The following is a 25,953-nucleotide window of genomic DNA, read 5'->3' as shown; positions in this document are numbered from 1 at the left end:
GTGATGGGGGTATGTAGTAGAGTAGGCGGGGCGAGACACAACACAGCGTTATACCAGGAAGTTTTAGACACTTAATGCATCCTGCTGCTGACCATACCTTATCCCCATAGAAAATCTATTGTGTATTGTGAAGAGGAAGATGCGATATGCCAGACCCAACAATGCAGAAGAGCTGAAGGCCACTATCAGAGCAACCTGGGCTCTCATAACACCTGAGCAGTGCCACAGACTGATCGGCTCCATGCCACGCCGCATTGCTGCAGTAATTCAGGCAAAAGGAGCCCCAACTTAGTATTGAGTGCTGTACATCCTCATACTTTTCAGTTGGCCAAGATTTCTAAAAATCCTTTCTTTGTATTGGTCTTAAGTAATATTCTAATTTTCTGAGATATTGAATTTGGGCTTTTCATTAGTTGTCAGTTATAATCATCAAAATTAAATAAATAAACAATAGAAATATATCAGTCTGTGTGGAATGAATGTATACATTATACATTTCACTTTTTGAATGGAATTAGTGAAATAAATCAACTTTTTGATGATATTCTAATTATATGACCAGCACCTGTATATTTTAAATGTGTGCAAGCGTTTGGGATTTGACCACAGGCCTCAATATACATACAATTTGTGAGCTATCTCATGACAGAATTGGAGAGCAACGTGAATTGCTGTGTTGAATTGTGTCACTCCTGTACCACTAGCGTTACCGTTGGCTGTGCTGGGCTTGTGGGGAATCTCAAATAAACAGTGCAATGTTTTTATCACCACAAAGCCACAGAACAAAAGTTTCTTAACACACAAAACACCTAAGGTTATGTTTTAGAAAGTTCAAAGAGGATAAAATTATGTTAGAAAAGTTAAACAAACTTTTGCAATTAACATTTCAAGAGAACATTATACCCAGAAAGCACATTTGCTTACTTTGTCCATGAATCATAAAATTCTCTTTGATTCATTTTTAAGAGACCTCTGTAATATATTCAAAATCATGTAAATTATGCACATGCATAATGTATCAAAATATGTACTAACGTTATTAAAACTCAAATGTTCGATTAACTGCACATAAAAGACAAATAAACCTTTTTTCTCTACGGAAAGAGACAGAAACAGAAAACTTGTCTTTTTCAACGTATTGCTTCAAAACTTGCGTGTGCTATTTCTCTCTGAAATACCACATGATTTGATTTTTGTTCAATGCCTTGAGATGTTTTTTGGAGCCACTGTACATTTAATAAAGAAGATTAGGGATTAATGCATGCGAGTACTTATGCGTGTGTATGTACTCGCTCACCCTCCATTGAGACACCTGCGTAGAGAATAAGAGGCTCCGCCACCACAGGTACGAGAGCAGTCGCTCCACGCGCCCCAGGCATCCCAGCCTGTGTCCCTGTCCTCATCGGAGCGTGTCGTTCTTGAGGACTGTAGGACAAACACACAAAAAACAACATATAAAATAATGTATGTAAGTGATAATGTACAGGCAGCCGGTTATCGCAGAAATAAGCCCTGACGGTGTGATCAGGACCCTATGCAAAGCAGCCCCCTCCTAGTTCATTTTCCAGATTATTACACGGCTACTTGCCACAAAAAAATAGTCATGAAATGTGAATTTGAAATATTTTATTAGCTCATTTTTACCGAATGCAGGCCTTCCGTGAGGAAAAGCCGTTCACTTTCGGTTTTGAGGTAAGAAAGGACGTTCAAATGTCACAAACAGGCAATTTAGATAATGTCATATTTATAGACATATTTATATTTAATTTGTCCAAAAAACATGTCAAAATGGTTTGCAGCCTCCGGGATACCATGTGTTATTCGTTTTGAGAGGCTGTTATCTGGGAATAACGAACCTGCAAATGTCGTGACTGATCAATCAGAATAAAGCATCGTTGCAATAAAGCAACGAGCCGTGTAATAATTTTAAACAAATATCATGCAAATCTGAACAACCAAATCACCTGCCATGAAATATACAGATTGTTAATTTCCTTCTTCTAGAGTTGCTAGAAAGAAAACTAGTGCAGAAAGCTGCATGAATTACCTCATGAATACACAATGAATACAGAATAAATCAATAAGCTTTTAAACATCGCCCTTTAGCCTGAGGTCCTAGTTTCTGTCAGGTATTAGGTATTTATTGTAAATCGTAATGCTGAATTTACATTTTATTCAAGGAAAAAACTCATTAATTTTCTTGTATTATTTATGTTTGGTCCACCCACCCGTCCCATTGAGGCTTACACCCTTCCAGACCAGTAAATCCCTCTTTGACGCCACAGTAGCTGTGACCTTGAACATTAGCCGGCCACCCAGATTTACCCAAAATATTGTACCCACTCAAACTCCAGTCAGTTGAAACCATTTCTAGAGGACAGCAAGGCCTTTTTATTTAGTGTCAGCTACTGTTTCTCAATGTAGCCAAGACTTTCATTTAGTATTAAATTCATAATTTACTTCTCAATATATTACATAATGCTTCCTAGTTTCTTGTCTATACATCCACAAGCTCAAAATCAGGAAGTCATTTGAGGTTCCGTCTGAAGTTTCCAGAACTGAAACAGAAAAGGGACAGTTCAACTAAAAATGTTAATTCTGTCATCACTTATTCAGCCTCATGCCATTTAACACCTGTATACGACTCTTTCCTCTGTGGAACACAAAAAAAGATATTTTGAGAAATGTCACTGTGGTTTTGTGTTCACCCAACGGAAGTCTATGGGATACAGTGTTCTTTGGATATCAAAGTTCTTCTTAATATCTTTTTTGTGTCCTACAAAATAAAGAAAGACATAATGGCCTGGAATGACACGAGGGTGAGTGAATGATAAATTCATTTTCATTTTTGGATGAACTGTGCCTTTAACATATCACGATGTAACACATTTTGTTTGCCCGATCTTTTTATAGTTCTTGTACAATTTTGTGGTGTTAATTATTGTGATAATATTTATTTTCATACAGCAGCACTAATTAATTATTAAGCATTATTTATGATATATCGTATGTTGCAAAAAAAATGCACAAATTTTATCATTTTAAAAATCATTTTCCAATCGTCAGTGTCAGAAAATTCTAGAAATGTTTGTAGCACAAGGAAGGTGAAGCAATGAGGGACGACTATCTCTGGAACTTGGTTTGTGTGGACAGTATTAGTCATAAAAGACCAAAACCATCAAATCCGCACTTCTGAAGTTTAGGACGACAATTGTTTTGTAACTGTTACGTTAAACTGTTGTTTTGAGCTCAGTGTTATGCCAGTACCTTCTCATTTCTGCGTACGAGAAATAAGCTGTATAAAATAATGATTTGTATTAAAAGACATCTTAGTATCATTTTAATTGAATTAATTCATTTTAATTAGGAATATGTAACATCTCCTCAGCCTGTGCAGTGCTATTTCCATGAATGTGTGTAGGTGCTTTCTTAATTTGAAATGTTTTACGGCGGTCCTGGTTAAGCAGCCCACCAATCGCTGCCAATGAAAACACACCAGCAGCGGTGGGCTCCCAAAAAGCTGGGACGTCAGATTTAATAGTGATTCGCTTCCTAAAGAATAAACCTTACATCGCACGATACGCCTTAAATGGGTCTCAAATCTGTATTGTTCTTCCTGTCTACGGCATCCTCAATGCCGGTAAACCTCATTATTGTTTTGGGAGCCAGCCAGGCAGATCGCCACACAGCTAATGCCCATCCCTGTTCACCAAACCTCACAGCGATGGAGAAAAGGAGATTGGCTCATGCAGGAGGTAAGCGTACGTTCACGGTTCATTAGCTATGGTTGTCAAAATCCCGCTTATAAACATTATAGACATTACTCAGGGTGGGAAAATTAATTTTTTGCAGCAATTTATGACAAAATATTTTTTTTATAGCAATGAATATGAGCAGTATGTCAATATTCCCTTCAACACAGATGTCCAAACAAAATGTTTTAATTAAATGAGAAATCCACAGTGAAAACATGAGCGGAACGAGGGGAAATATAATCTCACACTATGATTATAGCACCCCACAGCCCAGCGTGAGAAAACAACACTCGCTCCTAACCAGATGCAATGAGACACATTTATCTGTTCACACTCCAAAATAAAACAGAAACACAATCACGGCTGTTCAGAAAAGATTTGGTGTTATTTCAAGGGAAATTTTACACCTATGAGGTTTCAATGTGGGCGGGGCTGCGCAGTGTAAATAATCGAAAAAAAAACAAACGTCCTGGGTTTTGATGTATAAACGTTGCATAGTCACAGAAATATGCGCACCGTACGCAGTTCTTCATGAACATATCAGGATTTATAAAAAATAAAAGTAATATGTAAATATTTATTATGCGCACATCTTACGGATACTGTTGACTGCGTATGCACCTGGGAAAGTCTATCTTCGTTTTGCAAAGATTTAAAACTATTTATTACTATTTATATATATATATATATATATATATATATATATATTTTAGGTTCAAGCTGTTGCAAAATCAGAGGTGGAATGTAATGAATTACATTTGCTCGCATTACTGTATTGAGTAGGTTTCTTGTATACTTGTACTTTTAGAAATAGCTTTTAAAATCTGTAATTTTACTTGTACTTAAGTGTGATTTGTGTGATGTACTGCACTTCGTTATATTTAAAATTAAAAGAAATTAAAATGTTTCAGGGAAAAAAACATTCCTGCAAATTACTCCAGTGAATGATGGGCGCGAGAGTTTTTACATCAATAAGCGAGATGGAGCAGTAATACATCTGTATTGCACCTGTCCTAAAGGTGAAACCCCTTTAAACTCTGACTGCTGAAGAAAAAGAAGTAATCCCTATTTAAGAAACCATTTCAGCTTCTAGGCAGGATTAAGGATTCTGTGCAAAAATCCGTATGTGCAAGAATGTAGAGGTAAAGAAAAACAATATTTGTTTAAATAATGCTCGTACCCTTGTTGTATTGGTAACTATTAAGAAGTTTGGACAGTTAAGTAAAAGTCAAAACAACATTGGTGCACAATGCTTAATTTTAGGTGTTTAATCTGGTTTTGTAGACACACGGTTCATTAATGTCTCTGCACCACATTTGCGCAGCGTTAATGGAACCGAACTGAACAATTAATGTTTAAATGACATATTTAAAAGTGCATCAAATGTCTCTCTTCAGTAATCGTGAGGCAAGAAAGTCATATGAATATGCTTTCTATTTCATGCATTTTGAAAAGCCTCACCAGGCAGATGGTGTTGCCAGATCATATTGGGGAAAAGAACAGCAAACAATAACAAGCCCAAAATAAACCTTCACATCGACATATTTAATAAGGCAAAAACACTACGGGCAACTGTTCACTTTATTGCTATATAATGTATCTGCAGCTTCATAAGAAAAGACAACAAATGCAAAGCTCTTAAAATATGTTTACATGGCAACACCGAGAGAGCACGCTGTGAAGCTATGAACATGAACAAAACATAGCGTCTCTGTTAAATTTGCCTCACTTCACCATTCTTTTGCCGAAAACTGCAAATACGTATCAAATTCAAGATTCATGTTTCTTGCTCACTGCGATCAACGGCAAAAATGTTGCCATGGTAACGACTGGGTCACAACTGTCAATCATCACATGGAAGCCTGCGTGGAACCATTTATACAAGGTTTCACTACTGAAACTTAGTAGTGTGTGTACCACTGATAATTTGTTTAGAGGCTAAGGCTTCAAGCGACAATATGTGATAATTTTGTCATGAAATATCCAAAAATCACTTACACAGTGTGATATATTTCATGCAGTTGTGTACTTTCATTTTCCCAAATGTTCCAAAGAATGTGCAAATCAGTGACTTAATATGCACCCTCAGTTTCTGGTTGTGGAGTGATGTGTGAGGCCAATTTTATAGGTGCAATATGTGATCTGCATTAAGCCCATCCAAGTGCACACACAGCAGTGATTAACACACACACCCAGAGCAGTGAGCAGCCATTGCTGCGGGACCCGGGGAGCAGTTGGGGGCTGCGGGGCCTTCGTCAAGGGTCTCACCTCAGCCATGGTAATAAAGGTGGAGGAGAGAGCTGATAAATACACTCTCCCCACCTACAATCCCTGCTCGTACTGAGGCTCGAACCGGCAACATTTGGGTTATAAGTCCAAGTCTCTAACCATTAGGCCACGGCAACATGCAGAAGTTGTTATACAGCATCTGGGAGGCAGCATCTGTTATTCTGTTATTATGGATCACGATTACTCTTTGGCGAGTAAAGGAAACCCCAAAAAGCGTAAAGGTAGCCCAAATGAGGTAAGCAGGCTTATGGACAAACAAAGAAATAAAACAAGGATTAATAGTTTTAATTGACAGGTAAGCGAAACATTTTTTATTGTACACGAAATACTCATCCACAGATTATTTGATTAGTTATGAATGCAGCTACCCTATGAAATACAGTATATGGCACACATAAATAGCCATTGACCTTTCGTTCAAATTAACTTTTTTTAAAAACACTGTTTGACTGTTTGAAACGGGTAAAACTGTGTAACATTATGCTACCAAATCAATTGACAAAGTCAAATATTAGTAGCGGGCTAATGTAGCATTTCATTCCACGTTTCTTGCTAAATAAATAATTAGGATGACATAAAATTCCATACGTCTCTGGATGGTGAAAACGACGTGTCCCATAATTCCACTCTACATAACGTCATTTAACTTCGCCTTTGGTTCCATATTCCATATTGTGGCTTTAAATGTTTTTTACGGCCTTATTGTGGTTCTGAAGAAAATGTATATTGATTTGATAATTGTTTAGTTAAAATTTCTGCTATATGATTTCTGCAAAACAAGACAAACAATTCTTAATTTGTCGCACTGCACTTGTAACCCGTTTTAATATATAAAATTATGATGACTATTGTTGGTGTTGCACAAAACAGGAGAAGTCTCCCCCGCTTTTAAACTTTAAGTACATTTTAAACAAGCTACTTTTACTTAGATTTCTTGTCTGGGAATTTTACTTGTGCTCAAGCACAATTTCAACAAAGTGATAGTACTTGATATTGATTATAATATTTTATTACTTTTTCCACCTCTGTGCAAAATACACATAAAAAAACATATAGCCAATAAGTGACTGTCTTCAGGTAGTCAATAAACTCTTCGTAAATCTATCAGTTTGTTTCCTTAACACAACGAATTGTTACACCAGGGACAGCGATCGTGATCCGAGCTGGGACTTCGACTTCAGGTCTGTGTGATTTCCTAGCAACGGTGAAAGCAATGTTTGTATATTAAATTTTACGGTTGTCTCTGAGATAAATAATATTGACTTTCCTAAGAGACAGGGCTCTCGGTCCACTAGAAATGATATTTCCAATATTCTGGCCACTGTACTGCTACCTCCTGCCAAAATGTTTTGATTTTACTTCATTTCCTTGCAGGACACAGGAATGTACTTTCTTTAAGACCACATCTCAAGCATTTCTCTGCTTCCGATCATAACTGTATAGGTTTTATGGCTTGTAATTCGCTTAATAAACAATTTAGATAGTGAGCCTGATTATACTCTTGACTGTGAAACATTGGCTATATTCATAAAATTCAATGAGCGACCTATGATATTTTATTAGGAGTGAAGTGAGGAGTCGGTGTGAGGAATAGTTCACCTAAAAAAAATCTGGCATAATTCATTCAAAGTCATGTCATCCCGACCTGAATGACTGTCTTACTTCTGCAGAGAAAAAAGTTGATAATTTGCATTGCATTGAGCCCAATTGACTTCCATTGTATGAACACAAAACCACTGACACATTTCTCAAAATATCTTCTCTTGTGTGCAATATTAGACCAACATTCCCATGTCAGTCTTGCTTTATCAAGTTTCAACATTGCGACAACAAGTAGATATTGGACAAGAGTCATGAGTGGGTGTCCTTAAACTAATGTCATTTAAGGTGAGTCCTGTGACTTCCAAGTCTTTCGAGAAAGCTAAACCGTATTTGTTTGTTACTTGTGGTCAACCAACACTCTCAAAAAGGAGGCAACATATTAAAGTTTGCATACTTAAAGTAAATTATAAGTGTAATAGCAGTTTATTGAATTTGTGAAACATGATTACAGAATACATTTTTTTTACGGATTGAAATTTCAAACATGAAATGTCAGGACGGTGTTTTATGCTTTCCATTGATGGTTCAATGACAAACAAACTCTACAACTGTAAGCTTCTCTAATTTTTAATAATATAAATTTATCCAACATTATTGTTACAAAGTTTAGGTTGTGGTTTATTTCATTTGTCAGACAAACATATAGTTCTGTTCCAAATGAATGTCAATGGTCAAGCCAATGTTGCTGCCTGGAGGCTCAAATAAACCAATTACAATCCCGTCTGATGTTGCTAGCGTGTCAAAAAAAGACACACTTGACCTTTGAAAAGAGTCTAGCCTGTCCCAGAGGATTTAAGCATCCAGAACCTTTAACTATGACCGTCTCAGAATCATGACAGATTGGTCAGTTTGGTCTGTACATAAACATTTTTGGAGTCATATGATCACTCTGTTACCCGACTTCAGGAAGGACATAATCCAAAAATATTAGCACTGAAGCGTGTTTTTTTTTCCGTGAACGTCTCATTACAGTAATGCAAAAGGAATCCAGTGGATTTAAGATGCTAAAAACTTCAGTCAGCTCCGATTTCTCTCGAAACGGAGTTGAATGTCACAATTAAACTGCGTTATTAACTACATTTATGCATAACGTTTTTTGTCCTCTTTAGTGTACATTGCAAATAGTAATAGAAAAGATTGATTAAAAACAGAACGTGATGGTAGTTCCAGGAAGCTTTTCATTTGTCTCTCTTTTTTCTTTTCAATTGACCGGCCTGTTAAAACGAGCAGCATATCTGATCACAAGCACATGTTGTGTTTTGGATGCTGTTGTGCTGGCATCCCACCAGGCTAATAATTCCCCTCTGTGTAAGCTTTCACATATCATTTGTGTTTTTTCGAACTTTCTGTGTGGAGATTCGAGACGCAACAATTTGATTTTGCTCCGGAACAGTACGACCAGCATAGAAATTGATGCTGTAGCCTGACTGGGTCAATATGTCCTATTGACAATGTATGTTTGTGGGGATTAATCTCACATTATTCTTTGTAAATTTCTGTTCTGGTTGTCACTATTCTCTTACATTTTCTTTAATTATATGGTATATAATTTATAATATCTCTCGATATGGTTAGCATCCTTGGTGTAAACAGGATTTAAGTCATACATTTATAAAAACTATTGACCAATCGCAATTATTCTTAAGAATTATAAATAATTCTTTAATTGTCACCCCCCCAAATTGGAACGCTATGGGCTGAGTTTCTCATTCACAATTGCAGCATGTGCTGACATTTATATGCTCTCATCTCATAAACACGAGCATTGCCACATGACTGAAGGCAGTATAACTTGTCTATCTTCATCAAGATTCTTCCAACATAAACATCTTCAATGTAAACATAACAAATAAGGCTGATTTGAAAAATGGAACCACATTTGTCTAAATGATATTGTTGTCTCAGATTAAAACAAATTGCTTAAAAAAATCTAACTTCAGTTTGTTTCAATTTGTCCTGCCAAAACAGTTCACAGGAATACGACCAAACACATGCTAACAGACAGTAGCTTTTCTCAAATGTCTATTATCATCAATTATGTTTATTTAAAATGAGAAAGTTGTTTGTGGTAGACTGCTGTCATGTCGTTGACGGGTCCCTGTCATGACGCCCGGGAATCTTAATTATTATTAATTATAGTTTTGATTTGAATCTTTGATTTCGTTTTTATTAATATTTTAAATTAGTTTTAATTTTTAGACTTATGTTAATTTTAGTTAAATATTTAGCAACTTACAGTATGCTTTTGTCATTTATTATTTATTTGTATTTTTTTGTTGCTACGGTATATAAGTATAACTATATTTTAGTTTTGTTTATTATTATCATTTTAGCGCTTTAAACTAATTTCAATATTATTTCAACATTTACATTTTTTGTTAGTTTCTTTTTTCAAAGAATATTTAGGACAATATTTTAGTTGATTTTAATAAACAAAATGCTTTCTAAGTTTTAATTTGAGTAAACTAAAATAACCTTGACCTCAACATAGTACATGTAGATGGAATTTGAAAAGTGTGAAATTGAAAGTCAATATTTAATATGTATGTTATTATTATCTAAATATCTTTCTTCGTACTTTATATATAACTTCGTACTTTTAGTGTATTTGTTATTTGTAGGGTTCTTGTAGTTTTTTAATTATAGTTTATCTTTATTTATTTATTCATTTTTTAATTATTTAACCTAATCTAATATATTTATATCATTTTTAATGATAGTTTATTTAATAGTTTAAGTTATATTTTAAATTGGCTTTTAGTTTTAGTTTTCGTGTTTATTCAAGTTTAGTATATAGTAATAAAGTATATTTTTATATTGTTGTTTAATTATGCTTCATTTTTATTTCCTTTTTATTCATTTACACTGTATAGTTATTTGAGTGCCTACAAATCAAATACACTTTTATTTCTTGCAGTTTCTCCTTATCAATTTTGGGAAAAGTGTCACGGCATCTTTAAAGTGATTCCAGCTAAACGTGAAATACATAAAATATGACACATCCGGTTTAATGGCAATGAAGTCTCAAAGTAACTTAATGCCCTCTTGAGGTTACTCCTGAGGTTTGTTGCCACCACAATAACTCAAGAGCCTAAGCAAGTATGTTCCATGGGACCACGCGTTTGCAAAGCAACTATGACCGAGCGTTCGTGTCTGCGTTCTTACAGCCACAGTCGCACAAACACACACAATCAAACACACAGTGGCTGGACCGGTCGGACAGTGAGTGGGTGTGAGAAGGTGATAAGCATCCCATCAGCTACACATTCTCCGGCGGGATGTGGCCTCCTCCAAGTCTCCCACAGACCACCAGCGGAACTGCCATCAATCATATCTCTCCCGGCTCCAGATGTGGGTGGGTGGTGGAGAGATCAACAGGTCCATGAGATTCTCGTCAAACTCTGGACGGAAAACGGTGGCGTCCAGGGACTCGGCTAAAAAACACTAACATCTGCGTGACCTGGCTGCTGTACACAAACTACGTGAGTGCAGAAATAAGAGGAATGGGAAATTGAATGAATTATAATTCTGTCATTATTTGTACATCGTCATGTCATTCAAAACACAAAAGATTCCTTCTTTTTAGGGCACCTAAATGTGATTGTCACTCGGTCGACCTCTAATGACTCTCCTGAGGCTTAAGTTATACAGCGCTTTGTTTTTCTACCAGTTCTTGACTGTTATGGTATTACGTTTTGCTAGCGAAAGAAGATCTGAAAGTGGTTTTGTGTCTTTGTGGTTTTCAAATAAACAAGGAAAATATGTTTTGGAGAATGCTCAAGCCGTCTTTCATGTATGAAATCGGCTGACAAGCTCCAAACAAGCGTAATGACATCCCAGAGATCAGGTGAAGAGAAAACCTGTTAATTCAGTTGGTTTTATTGTTGTAATGATGTTGATCCTTTAGCCAAAATACATTTTCCATGAATCACAGAGAAAAAGTGAAAATGTGGTCACTGTCTTCACTAACTGAATGAAAAAACAAAGCATCGCCTTTTGTGTTGATAAAAGAGTACATACAGATGACTTGTGTCAGGGGGAGTAAGTCACAAAATGTTCATTTTTGGTTGAACTAAATGTAAAGGTACAAAAGTGAGACATGTTTTCAAGAAAACTAACTTAATGACCCAGTGTCATTCATTTCTTCATCTGTGGGAGTGATCACTCTGACAAGGCACTGTAATTTTTTTTCTGAAAACAGACGTTTCTTTGCCATTTCATCCAGAGCGCTGGTCACTCTAACAAGATGTGACAGACACAATTGCATTCTGTTAGTGATGTGGAGATGAAAGTTGTCATACTGTAGAAGTGAGCCATATGGCCAACACGCATCTGACTCCAGAACTTGAACATAACCAGCCGACTGTCTGACCTGACGGAATTAAAGCCAAATGTTTAGAGGTGTTCAGGGTAAAATAATCCTAATTCACCTTTGCATGTGTGTGTTATAGTGATTCCAGGAAATGCTCAGAGAATGTCTTACAACAAAATTCTACTTGTTGTGCTGTATACAATCTTTGGGTTCAGATATGTATTTTGTGAGACGAGAGAGAGGATACATTTTGAGTCGTCTGCAGGATTGCTGAAATCTGAAATATCAGACACACAGAAAAAAATGCAGATGGAGAGGAGATAACAACTCTGTACAACACCGTAGAACGCAAAAGATTCACTTTCCGTTTTTTTAATTATCAAAACATTAGTAAAACAACAAACATTGATTTGAAAAAAAATATACTAAAGACTAAATGTTGACATGTTTTAGGGGGGTAACAGAGTGTGGCACTAAATTTAATGATAAAAAAACATTCAATATGTAATTCTGTTTATGCTATTGGTTGAGCTTTTTGTACTGTTTTTTAGCCTCCTAAATTTTGAATTTTTAAATTTGAAATAGTTTTCTTTATTTTAATTTAGTTAAAATTTTCAGTGACAGATTTATTCAGCTTTTATTACTTTACATAGAGAAGGTTCCATTAAACCTTGAATGTTGTCAATTATATAATGCGTAATAAAACAATTATTGAAAGTTGTTAGAAATATTTTTTATATTTTTGTTAACAATATTGTCATATAATTAAATCGTATACCCAGTATGTAGATAAGTGTTTTGATACAGTTTACTTATCAAAGGTTACGTTTCCTTTTTTGAGCTTTGTGTGTGCTCAAAAAACTAAATTTGCAATAAAAATGTAAATATTCTACATGTTTTCACATGTTTGTATAAGCTACTCCACAAGATGTAAACACTGGTCCAGAAGCACTTCCGCAGATGTGTAGACAACCTAACACTGACAATGATCTCTTAACACATAATAAAGAATAACATAGGTGCTATTTATTGACACTTCATGCAAGTGAGAAGAACCATCTTTGTCTATCTGCAGCCGATATCTACAGACCAGACGGCGCAATAGAGACATAGTCTGCGTACTGTGAAGGGCGTCTCATATTTTTAGAGCAAAACCAAAGAACTCTTCGTGTGAGAACTGGCACATTTATTTATTGCTGTGTCATCACCCAGCTACCACCAGCGCCTGTACTGAAAAGTGATTTAACATCATCTTGCTCTTAATATGAACTGGCTGATTAATACTACACTAGGCCTGCATTAAGTTTCACTACATATTGCATCAAAACCATACCATACTTAATGTGTGACATTATTGGAGAGAGTATTATTGGAAATACATTTAAAAGTAGCCCGAAGCACACAGCAAATTCTGCTATCTTGAGCCAAACACAACAGACACAACAGAAATAGACTAGGCATGACTATGTTGATACAGCAGTACTCTGGGTGGTTGCCAAGGTGTTGCTATGTAACTGGTAATGTAATATGATTGTTTGCATGCTACCATGGAGTTGCTAGGCTCTTCTAAATGGTTACTATTGTGTCATGGGTGGTTGCCAGGGCATGGCTATGTGGTTGCGATGGCGGTCTGGGTGGTTGCCAAGGTGTTGCTATGTAACTGCAAAGGTTTTCTGATTGTTAGTTTGCTGATATTTACATTTAGTCATTTAGCAGACGCTTTTTCCAAAGCGACTTACAAAGAGTTTAAGGAGCAATAAGTGATATGTCATACAGGAGCAATAGTGCCATAGGTGCAAATACAAAGTTACTTGATTCAACAAAAGCTACACCACTACCTGTTGACAGAAAGAGAGAGGGTTCGTTTTTTTTTCATTTGACTGTCAAGTATTCACAGAAGAGATGGGTTTGAAGTAGTTTTTTGAATGTTGGGAGAGATGTGGTTGCCCGGACCGAGTTAGGAAGAATGTTCCACACCCTACTAATAATAACTGTGCAGATGCTACATTGTTCTAAATGGTTACTAGGCTGTTATGGTTGGTTGCATGACTGTGTGGTCACAACGGTGTTCTAATTGGTGCTCTGGGTGGTTGTCAACGTGTCTAATTGTAAAAGGCATTTCGATTGTTGGCATGCAGCGATGCAGTTGCTAAGTTGTTCTAAAATATTAGTCGGGTGTTGTGGATGGTTGCCATGGTATGGATTGTACACTATCTGGCTGGTTTTCAATCTGTTGCTTTGTAACTGCAAACATGTTTTGATTCTTTGCATATTACCAAGCAGTTGCAAGGTTGTTCTAAATGGTTACTTTGAGGTCCTGGGGGTTGCCAGGACTATGCGGTTCGATAGTTCTCTGGGCGGTTGTTAAGGTGCTCAGGGTGGTTGTCAAGGTGTTTCTATGTAATGTTAAAGGTGTTCTGATTGTTAGACTGGTGCTATGCTGTCACTAGGTTGATCTAAATGGTTACTAGGGTTTTCTGTCTGGTTGCTAAGGCACGGCTTTGAGGGTACGGTGCTCTTGGTGGTTTCCAAAGTGTTGCTATGTAATTACAAAGGTTTGTTCAAATTGTTAGAAAGTAGCTTTTGCAGTTGCTAGAAGTTGTTCTAAATGATTCAAAATAAAAAAATCTGCACATCTGTGATAGAAAAAAACTATTGCTTTGAGGCACCGAACATTCCCTAAAGTTTTAATGTCTATTGTGTTTAATGTAAACAGCTTTAGACTTTGATTTGGCACTAAACCATGTGTGTTGCGTATGTTTTCATTAATAATAAAAAAAATGCTTTAAAATTGTATCTGCCTGGAGTCTACCGATGGGCAACAACTGAATAAAAAAATGACAGAAAACGCAGAATGTAAATCTAAATGTTTTGGGATGTTCTTTCATTCCACGCTTTCATGAATCCCCTGACAAAAGCAGGAATTCTCATTAAGATCTGTATATAGTAAGACCTCCTAATGGTGGAATTTACGTCTTCTCCAAAATGACTGGGTTTTACCATCAAGCTAATAAGCGTGATCCATGACAGCTCTGGGATTTGAGGTCTGTTAAAAACGAGATTTACAGATTAGATGAATTCTTCTGACCTATTTGGCTCCGAACGCTGCGATTCGAGACAGCTGTGACGTACACTGCGAAGGAAAGAATTCCAATACGATGTGAATTTCCTGGAGCGTTAGTATCCATTAGCAGGTGCTAACTGTCCTATAAACCTCGAGGCGGCCGAAAAACCGCAGAGATCTGCGTTTATCAAAATGTGAGAACAGACATAAACCAATCGCAGCGTCGGGTGAAACCGGATCCACAAGAAAGCTTGACTCCCGCCGTAATGAAATGCTAAAAATGAGAAAACCTCCCCACCTCTTGGTCTGTCGGAATATGAGGACCGCTCCAAGAACGCTCATCGAACAATTCAGACTGGGAGGTCTGTTTTGATTTAAAGATCTCTTCCTATCCTACGCAAGGTTAAATAAAGCTAGAGCCGTTTCCAAACTAATAACTCTTTATCATGGACAAGATCAGTATGATGGGGAGAAAACGAAACATAAAGGAACTCATTTATTTTTCTATTCGACATTCACTCCGGGATTTCAGTTACAGCCACATACTCGCGTTTAGGAAAAAGAAGACATGCTTTAAGGGACAGCGTGTAATAAGTCTGTTATATGAAAATACTGCACCAGAGTGTCTTGTGCCGCCCTGCTGGTGCCAACACAAAAGGACATTTTGTGTGAAAGCTGTAGCAAAACACAAGTAAAACAGCTTTTAAACCGATATTTTTCCTCCCAAATGCATCTCCACAGGTCCCAAGGTACAGTAACATTACAAGGTAACAACATTCAGAACACACACAAAGGGTCATAGAATGACCCTGAACATTTTCTGCTGGTGTAAATCTGTCAGGAGGAAATGTTCAGGGTCAACATCATTTGATGATTATGGAACATCATTCCTAGCAATGAATAACTTAGATTTAAGGTTGAGTGCTGTATGGATGTAGTCCCACGGACCACCTACAGTTCAGTTCATTCATTGACTGAAAAGGCTAGAAAAAATCTAGTATGCGCAGTAAAATAATCTGGATTTGGGTAAATGGATGAGAAATGTTTGAGTTCATGTTGAGATCTTTAATAATATTGACTTTTGATTGCAGACTTGACAAATCTGAGATTTCTTCTGAAACTCTAATGGAGACATTTGTGAGATCTATGACTCTTTCTCGGGAGAAAATATCTGAGACTCAAATGAGACTTAAGCAAAAGTTTCACAAAATAAGAGATTTCGAAGAATGTTGGTAACCAAACATTAACCAAATGTTTGAAGAATGTTGGTAACCAAACTTGGTTGGTTAACCAAGAAAGTCATGCCTGGTTGAAATCGCCAACAGAACTTTTCAACAGGACAGTCGTAGGATTATTAAATAGTATTGAGAATTTTCAACTGCACCAACACCTGGAGTTTCACTGTCTCCATCTGTTTATGGAAATTCTTCACAAATGTATTTTCTTAGTCAATGATCCATTGATTCTTGAACGTGATGATACAGGTTAAGTAAGAGGGACAGCCCAGAACCAGCTGTTATTGTCATCGGATTACCTCGCATTGCTTTGAATAGAGCGAGTGACCCGTGCGCAGTGTCGATATCAATTTCACCCAGAGCGAAGTTCATTTGGCTCCAAGTGGACTTTCCTGCTGGAAGAGGGTCATGCGAGGAAAAGGAGGCCGTTAAACATCAGCGAAAGGCAAAAATGTAACAATATTTGTCGCTAAATGCCTTCGCATACACGAATACAAGTCATTTAGCGGCCAGTTTTTTCAAACAAATCCCTGTCTGTGAGGAAAGCTGCACTCACACAACCATAGAGCCTAATTTTCCTAAATCAAGCGGAAACACATCAACGATCATTAATCCCGCAGATCCAAACGTTTGCTCAGCTCTTGGCTCTTCCTCCGCCCGTTGTGAAAGACTTCAGCGATACTAATTCCCATGTGCCTAATTAATCCTCTTGTAATTTTGGAAGGGAGAGAAAAAATGTAAACGAGGGGAGATGAATGTCTCTCTTGCCGAGAAAAATGAACCTAAAACTCGATGCTTGGAAAATTCATTAAGAACGATATTTTTCAAAGCCTGAAGAACAGTCGCAAAAATGTCGATTTGGCAAAGATGGATGTGGCCATTTTATCTTTTTTGTTTCATATTATATCCATTTTATATATATTTCATTTTTATTTTATATATTTCCTTTATTTATGTATGTATATATATATGTCTATGTACAGTTTATACAAAATTCTTTATTATTTTATGGTATAGCAATAACGTTTGTTTTGATGGAATTAACCTGTTTATTAGAAGGGGGCGTCCAAATACTTTTGTCCATATAGACGGCTTCATCTTAACAACATAAACACACGTTACTTTTTTGACCCAAAGTGAATTTTCGGAATATATATTCACAAACAATAGAGTGCCTTGAGATTATTTCTGATAACAATCAAAAGAAATTGAGAAGAACCGTTACTTGGCTAAACTTGTCTCTTCAATATTTTAAATGTAGAATATACATACATCAAAATTCAACAAATCACTTATATAATACAAAAAAACTAACAATAAAGATAAATCTCTCTTATGCTTTATAATATTATAAATACTAATACTATAAAAAATATTTTATTAATTTTCAAAATTATTGCAAGGTAATCCGATATATATATATATATAATCATTAGAAAATAATATATTTTGTTTTTTGTCATTTTCTGTGCCACACCATAGGACACAAGGCACATTTTTTTGTCTGCATTTGAAAATATATACAATAATCCATTGTTAAAATAACAATATTAAAGTATGTTGAAAAATACTTTAGTACTTGCAGCTTTTCATATACTGGAAGCACTTAGCTGCAATATATCATAATTTTTTACTTCATATATTGCATTATATTATTGTTCCGTATGAGTTGTTTGTATGCATGCCTTTTCGTGTGGATGTTTCCTTCGTCAGGATTTTTTGTTAGTTTATGTTCATATTACACGTTTGAAATCAAATTGAAAGGTACATTTCATGTCCATAGCACAAATTGTGCATGACTACTAGTGTATTAAACCTAATATTGCTAAGAATCTAGATTATTTGATGTAAAGCGCTTTTGGAAGTAACATTGAAAGGCGCCATATAAAATAAAGTTAATTGTTATAAGTTCTCGTAAACTCATTAATATTCATTTTTGGACTGCCTGTAATGATTCTATATTTGAACACAATCCATCATTGACTCATTACTGAATCTAAATGGAACTGGCAGCGGCTATTAATGTAAAATAATTTTCTACGCCTCACAGTTGCTAAATAAGGTGGATGGGATCAGTCAGAGATTGTCAGAGAAACGCGAGCACACCGTGTTGAAAATCTTCTCAGTTATAACAACGAATAGTCAACACATGCGGTTATTCATTGTGTCTGAACCTCAACGCTGAGCTGATGACAGAGGTGAGAGGATAATCAGCCGTAATTAATGCAAGCCTATCTTAATTGTTAACACAGATGGTAACAACCATCGAGAAAAGATTTATGCTTAATATAATCTCGGCACTGAACCATCACCTGATAAATTGAGCTATAGCTCATGATTTTCAATAGTTGTTTTAGAAATGATTAATTTGACTTACTGTGCCAAATTTGAGGATGTACGCAAATCTTTTGGTGCTCTGCTTGGGCATTTCTTGAGGCTTTAGGTGGCACCAAAATATTCCGGTCCCTAGACATATTCCAGGTCCCACCTTCGATGTGGTTTCTCACCCGTTTTAAACATTCATCTGGGCCTGACCATCTAAACCAGAACTCTAATTCAAAGCGATGGTCTGACCGAAGCTCACTCTTGAACTTCCCTTGTAGTCACTTCTCTAAAACAACGCAATGAGAAACAAATGTTGCGCTCTGGTTATTTTCTGTCAGAGCGTGCTCGCAGCTGTTTGTTACTTTGTCAGGTTGGCCACTGCGACTCTTTTACAAAGCGAACATAATATCTCCAATTATCACATGTCACCCAGAATCACATTCAGCAGGGTTGGGAGGGTCACCTTTAGTACCCTGCTGGCCTCATCCTATGGGCCAAATCCATTAGCTTCTCACCCATTGTATTTTACATTTCTGTGTGCCAAAAGCTCAATCCCATGCAAACTCCAGCCAAGAACAGCTTAACGGCAGCAGCGAGCTATGATATGACCTCAACTGGCGCATGTCCGCGGCTTTGTTGCCATTTATTGAATATAACAGAAAATTGGGCTACATTTCCCAAGTGATGTGATATCCTGATGTCATTTAGAGTTACTCTTCAAGGACATTGGGCCTGTTATTTTTCCTCTAAAATGAGCGAAGCAGGAGATTTTTGGGTAAAAAGGGTCTTTTGCAGCTGGTTTGTAAAGTGACAATTGCAACAGTCTTAAATTCATAGACAACATAGAGACAGGTGACTACAGTTTATACGTTGTATCATCAAAAGGTCTCTCCAGATAAGAGCAGATACATCACATCCTTGGAAGATTTTGAATTATTAGCATTATTTTAAACGAGAAATAATTATAGTTTTTCAATTATACAATTTTTTATTACCCTAAAAGAGTACACAGTCGTATCCTTAATGTGCATAAATAACACATAGGTCTAAATAGTAAGCTGAAATATGATGTGTAGCCTACTTCAAAGTGTAATTTCATGGCGTGAACTATTGGACTTACTATCAGTGTACATGTATGTTCACTAAGAGTAAAGTTGCAGTACAAACGAAAAATGTCATTGTAAACTGTGCTAAGATTCTACTACTGATACACTTAAAGTATACCTTTTTAAAGTACGCTTTTATAAACTAAAAATTTGCTAATTTATTCCCAGTAGTATACTATTAGTAAATTAATATCAGTATAGTTACAAGATAAGATATACTTAAAACTAAAACATAACTTAAGTATGCTTGATAAAATGAACTCACTTACTTTTGTACATTTAAAGAAAATAGTATACTTTAAAAACTTGGTAAAGTGTGTAATTCCAAGTCTTTAGCTAGTATAGTACTAGTACATTGATATTAGTCTAGGCATACTTTCTACATGATGTATACTTAAAACTATGCCTGAAAACTACATAAGTAAAATAAACATACTTGTTGTACACTTAAAAACACTTCATTCTTAAAAGTATACTTTAATAAACAACATATTTTTTTTTAATTCCATCCACATTGAACTGGTATGCTACTAGTCCATTGATATTATAATACATGCTTAAAAATATAAAAAATATTACTTAAGTATACTAACTAAAACGAACTTCAAGTATGCATGTTTTTGCATACCTGTATATGTGATCATATTTGAACAAACCCCAAGTCTTAAACTTCAGTGTGTAATTCATCCTCCCACATTTGTGTTATGGAGCATAAACAAAACTCACAAATCTAGTATCTAGAGATCAGAATATCATAGAGACTTTAAGGTGTGCTGTTTTATCACCCACCTATCAACACCCTAGCAACCACACAGAACACCCTAGCAACACCAAAAATCAAGATCACGTGCTCACATTTGCTCCAGAAAAGAAAAATGTAGTAGACTGCCATCCCAGAGTTCCATAGTCCTTTGACAACTTTGGCTCAAGCCCCAAGAACAACAGTGGAGCGGGGCTACAATTGTTTTTCTGGACACAGGCTGTTTAAAAGACTTCAGGCTTTGCCTCAGTTATGAGGCCTTCACTTGTTTCTGCACCTTAGCGACGGTCAATGGCAACCGCAGCCGAGCTTTGATGGGGATAATAAGGTGTAGACAGTCGTTGGTGGATGGTCTTTGGCTACGGCTCAAGGGCTGATATAAGGGCCAGTAAGTCCTCTTTTGTTAGTAATGCTGTTGGCTTTGGAACTCAAACTGCATCTGGTCAAGGGGGAAGTTACTGCCTGACAACATCTGCCTGCTCTCAAAGACACTCTCTGTGCACACGGTTTCATTCTCACTCACTCTCCTTCCCACACAGGGAAGCGCAAGTTAATTATTTCAAAGGTTATTCACAGCAAATTAAGTTCAGTCTTCTAATTAAGAGCCATTGTATCCTTTTTTCCCGGTACATGAGTTTGATGAGCTTGAACTCATGCTTGATGTTATATTAAAGTTTTATTGTTTCAGATTTGTGCATTGGGTTTAGGTATTATCAACTAACAGCAGAAAAGTGAGGCCTTCCTGGGTGATGTGTAAGGACATAGTTTGCCTTCTAAAGAACCACAGAATTTAAAAAATATCATATAATAGGAAACAAGCAAACAAACAATCTCCTACAATGTTATTAGATTTTAAAAGGTTTTTCTATTGAATATTATAGGAAATGGGTTTTTACATAAGGTTTGAATATGGCAAAATCGGTCAAGTTCAAAGAAACTAAACAAATGTCACTCTAAGTCATCATACACAAAAAATGCTGGTTTATTTTAAAAGAAGGCATGAATTAAAATCACAATTTTATCCCAAGCTTTTGTTTTATAAGAGGGAATCGTATTTACACGAACATCATGTAAGTGTCAGAACTGAAAACGCAGTTGTACATCTGTTATTGACACCAGGCCCAGCAAACGCCAGGATCTGGAATGCACCTATCTATGACAACATTGATAGGTTTCCACAGAAAACTACTTCTCTACTTCCCCCGCCCACTGGTTCAAGGATGACAATTCTGAAGTAACACAGGTGGTTAAACCACATAGAGCAAGCAAGCAATGAACAAACATGCTGTTAAAGATATTGTGGTCTTCCACAACCGCCCCTGGTTGTAGAAGAACACAGTCGCTGCATAACCTTCCTTCAGATTCCAAAATTATAAATGCGGGGTTAAAGTTTATATTTAAAGACGGACCAGCTCATGTGGGGAAAAACATGAAGCGTTTGTTCGTTTAATTTCTCTGAGGATACCTTTGTGAACAAGGTAGAGATCGACACTGGATTTGTGGAATGACTAAAATTTAAAAGCTGTGCTGTGTTGTGAATATTGGATCCGATTGGAATGGCGCAGCAATCTTATGTGAGTGAAACATTTTTGTACTATGCGTCACTATGCTTTGTTAGAGATCGCTTGATGTGCCCTGAGCACTATTCACACGAGATTATTATAACCTGATTAGTAGGATCTCTAGTCATTTGTATTAATTGCAGAGGTTGTCTGTGATCTTAAGCTCGTGCGAATCACCATCTCTGTGATATGGTGGGCTCATATATAATTTTTCAAGGTTTTATCCACCGTTTGCGAATAATGGAGGCTGTTTAGAAGTGTTTTGGTATTATTTTGGGTGCTGGGTGATATTAATAAGTTAGCGGGAGTCTCCCGTTTTGTTTATTTGTCATGGAAACTCTGGAAATCGCGGAGATCTTTTGTCCGGTTCGCGATCATGGGTCTCAAATGCTGACAGGTACGGTCATAAATCATTACACAACATACAACTATAGGCTATACAAACTATACGCAAAGCCTTGACATCACATCCGGGAAATAAGTCAGTAAATTTGAGTAAAATCATCTGTTGCGAATGCGTCACATGAAATACTGATGTGGGGAGGTCATTTATAAATCACAGGAGGTCTCCAGATAATACTGATGCTGTGCGAAAACTGTGAATGGTGCTTATTTGTAACCTAGCATTATGTCTCGAACCAAATTCACAGTAGGCTCCAACTACGCAAACTGCTATCCAATCAAAGCAGTGGGCGTTTACTTATAAAGTCTTCAATGCAGCATGCCCATTAATCACCAATTGTTTTCATATCGGATTCAGAATGAGTATTTCAGAGCATGCGTAAGAGTGCCCCCTAGCAGATAACAGGGAAAACATGGAAAACCATTCAAAGTTGTTAATGACAGGTGGTGTTGTGTCATTTAAAATGGAAAATCTTTTCGAAAGTGAGGAAAGAGAAAATAAATACCAACAGTAGTTTTTTACAACAAAAAAGCACAAAACTCTGGCCCTAAATGTAAAGAGAAGACATGATTAATTTTCCATGAAAGTCTGGACTACAGATAAAGCAAAAAATACCACAGAGAACAAACGCTGAACGGAAGATAACACTGACACAAGAAGATAGTCGATGCGGCTGAAATTTCTGACAAGTTCTGCTCGTGGGTTTTGAGGGGAAAATTACCAGTTGCTGGCACAACCCAATACATGTGTCAAAAATTTAGAAAGACGGCTCTGTTTAAAGAGGAGGCGGTTTTGAGAATACACAGAATCTGATGAAAGCTGGCTCACTGTTACAGCGGTCGAACGAGAAGCTTATAGAACTGTTTACATGGACCTGAACATGTTTCCTGCATTACAGCTTTTCCAGCACGTATCATTACGAGGAACTGATATCATAAATAAAATATGGTAACGTGCTGTCAGAGCACACGCAAGTTCTGTTTGATACGTGATTAAATACTTTTCTCTCAATGTTTTAAACATTAAACTGTCGTTTTCTATTTACGCACACTTCATGATTTACATACACTTCAGAGCAAGACATCTGCTTTTTGATTTCCTACCAACGAGTTGTTTTTTATAGTGAAAACATACATCAGGCTACACGCTACTGCCGATCATAAAGGCTCTACACACAAACAGATAACGTTACTCGCAATAAATCCAATGACTTCTTCAACAGAAGCGAGAAATAAGAGAGCTAAGATGGTTTATGTACAACCGTATGTTAGAAACATATTTATGGGGTAGGAGCACACTTTATAATTATACTGTATGAGAAGATAATATATACTGCAGAAAATATCATTAATCGATATGTATATGAAGCATGGAAAGCACTCTACTTGCAGGACCGTATGCAATTACATTTCAATTCTAAGGTCGTGTTCAATCTTGACTTCTTTTTTTGACAAGAAGTTGACGATGGTGCTTTTCTTGTTAAAAAAATAGCAGCCGGAAATGCTCAAAGATAGCATTTGTGCACAAAGGCAGCTTAGGGAGACAGGCTTCATTGACAGCGTAACAGAAGTCTACTTGAATTATAAACAGAGAGCCTCTTTGCAATAACCAATCACATACTTAAAAACTACAATACTAATTTCTCGCTAGAAATCAATCAAAGTTATTGAAAGTGAAAATTAAACTTACATTTATACAAAACTATGCTCCAAAGAAAGTTTCGCCGGCATTTTTTATTTTTTCAAGCTTGAGGCTTCTCGACCAATCACATTCCTGCCACGTTGTCATGTAAACAACAGGTCTTGACGTAGGTGTTGACGTAGGGTGGAATTTTTTTCAGAAAAGTTGCACTTTTTTCAACCTCAAAAGACACTGAGCTGCAGACAAAGACGCTGGGGTTTAAAAAAACATGGTTAATTCTTTAGGATTATAATGTAAAACAGACGCTAGCAGCTTCAAAAATGTAAAGTAAAGTGTGAACATGGCCTAAAATGATATAAAAGTCTTAAGGTACATTCATTTGCGCATAAATATGTGTGTTTCACTGAAAGAATGACTAGATTATATAAGTGAAACAGGAAGACACGGATGCACAGCCAAATGTCTCCAGCCATATTTCGTACTAATACAGATGTGCAAGGCTCTGCCTGTAAATCTTTCTGAATCTAGAAATACAAAACAACTGGAAATCTTAGCAGAATGTATTATCTGTTTGCACAGTAATGGCTGAGACGTCTCAACGGTCCGGTCTGGGAACAGATAAACAAGTCCTAGTATACCCCCAAGGATAGAAGGCCATCTTTCAGTTTTTGGTTCAGATGTGAACAGTATGTAGTGCTGAAACCGACAATCATATTTGGGAAAACTTTGCAATAAGGTTGTATGTGTTATTGCATTAACAATAACATTGGTAACATAAACTAACAATGAACAGTACATCTACAGCACTTATTTTGCTTCGTTCATGTTCATTTTAGCCTTTGGGCAATTCCATTCAAATGTTAAGATGAAGTAATCTTGAACTCTTAACCAAATAGTTTTTTTCTATCATTCTGATAGGTCGGATGTCAATATTTGGTGGTTTAAAAACACATGTGAAGTCTCTCTTAAAGTTCAAGTTCAAGTTGTTTTATTATAAGCAAGATTTTTCATAGTCGGGTAAATTAATTGTCACATCCATAACAATCTATATTCCTCATAAATGGACACATGAATAAAATGAATATTTTATGGCTTATGAGCCGTCCTTCCCCATTTTCTTGAATATCTGATTCATACATTTTAATTCACAAAAATCCTACAAAGTATGTTGTCTCTCAAAATCAAGCGTCGTTACTTGTCACATCCATAAACATTACTTTTTTTTCTATTTTAAAATAGAAAACTCGTACGCAGACTGACATTTTTCTGATGTCTGGACTATCAGGGGATAATCAGGGGTTTAGTCAAATATAAACATGGTTCAATAAAGTGGAAATAAAATATATATTATGTTTTGACTGAAAATATCACATCCATAACGATGATTGTGTTGGAATTACACAATAGCACTTGAAACCTGAAACATTTTTATAAGAAACAAATACTGTCTGAGAAGGCAGCGATCTGTGTGGGGTATAGACAGCAAGTCAGCGCAGCGGATTTAAGAACACAACCCGTCCTGTATATTCCTCAGCTCACTGAATGGCTTTCGTTAACAGACCATTATTTGTACATCCACTTAAGGTCACAGTTTCCCACTACTTCACAACAGGCCTGTGCTGATTTATTGGCACCCCTCTTTGCCAAATAAAAGGAGGACTGTAAGTGCAGATGGGACATGTCTCAGGCTGGATTATTTGTACACTAGCCCTATTTAACAGGGAAAACATTGCAGCCTTTAGAAAGAGTCTTAGAAACTAATCACAGCGCATGCCAAGAGGCACGTCACAGAGCGGGCCAATGCACCACAGATCAAGATAAAACAGACAGGAAGAAATGAGCTCTCTCGCTCTCAGACCAAACACACGTTAACCTGTCTGGAGCAACGTGTCCAATTGG

At 36.5% G+C, this 25,953-nt stretch overlaps 1 protein-coding gene across 5 annotated transcripts in view; it reads right to left on the bottom strand.

Annotated features, from left to right (window-relative positions):
* Window positions 1–25,953, bottom strand: part of adamtsl3 (ADAMTS-like 3) — a 130,156-nt gene that overhangs the window by 59,420 nt on the left and 44,783 nt on the right. For all 5 annotated transcript variants that reach the window (XM_056735000.1, XM_056734842.1, XM_056734676.1 and 2 more), the window contains exon 4: window positions 1,298–1,425. In XM_056735000.1, coding sequence (XP_056590978.1) covers window positions 1,298–1,425 — 128 coding nt within the window. The remainder of the gene's footprint in view (window positions 1–1,297; window positions 1,426–25,953) is intronic.

This window comes from Triplophysa dalaica, chromosome 1 (genome assembly GCF_015846415.1).
Source record: "Triplophysa dalaica isolate WHDGS20190420 chromosome 1, ASM1584641v1, whole genome shotgun sequence".
NCBI lineage: Eukaryota > Metazoa > Chordata > Actinopteri > Cypriniformes > Nemacheilidae > Triplophysa > Triplophysa dalaica.
The sequence above is the reverse complement of the archived record's forward strand: the minus strand, read 5'-3'. Positions and strand labels throughout refer to the sequence as shown.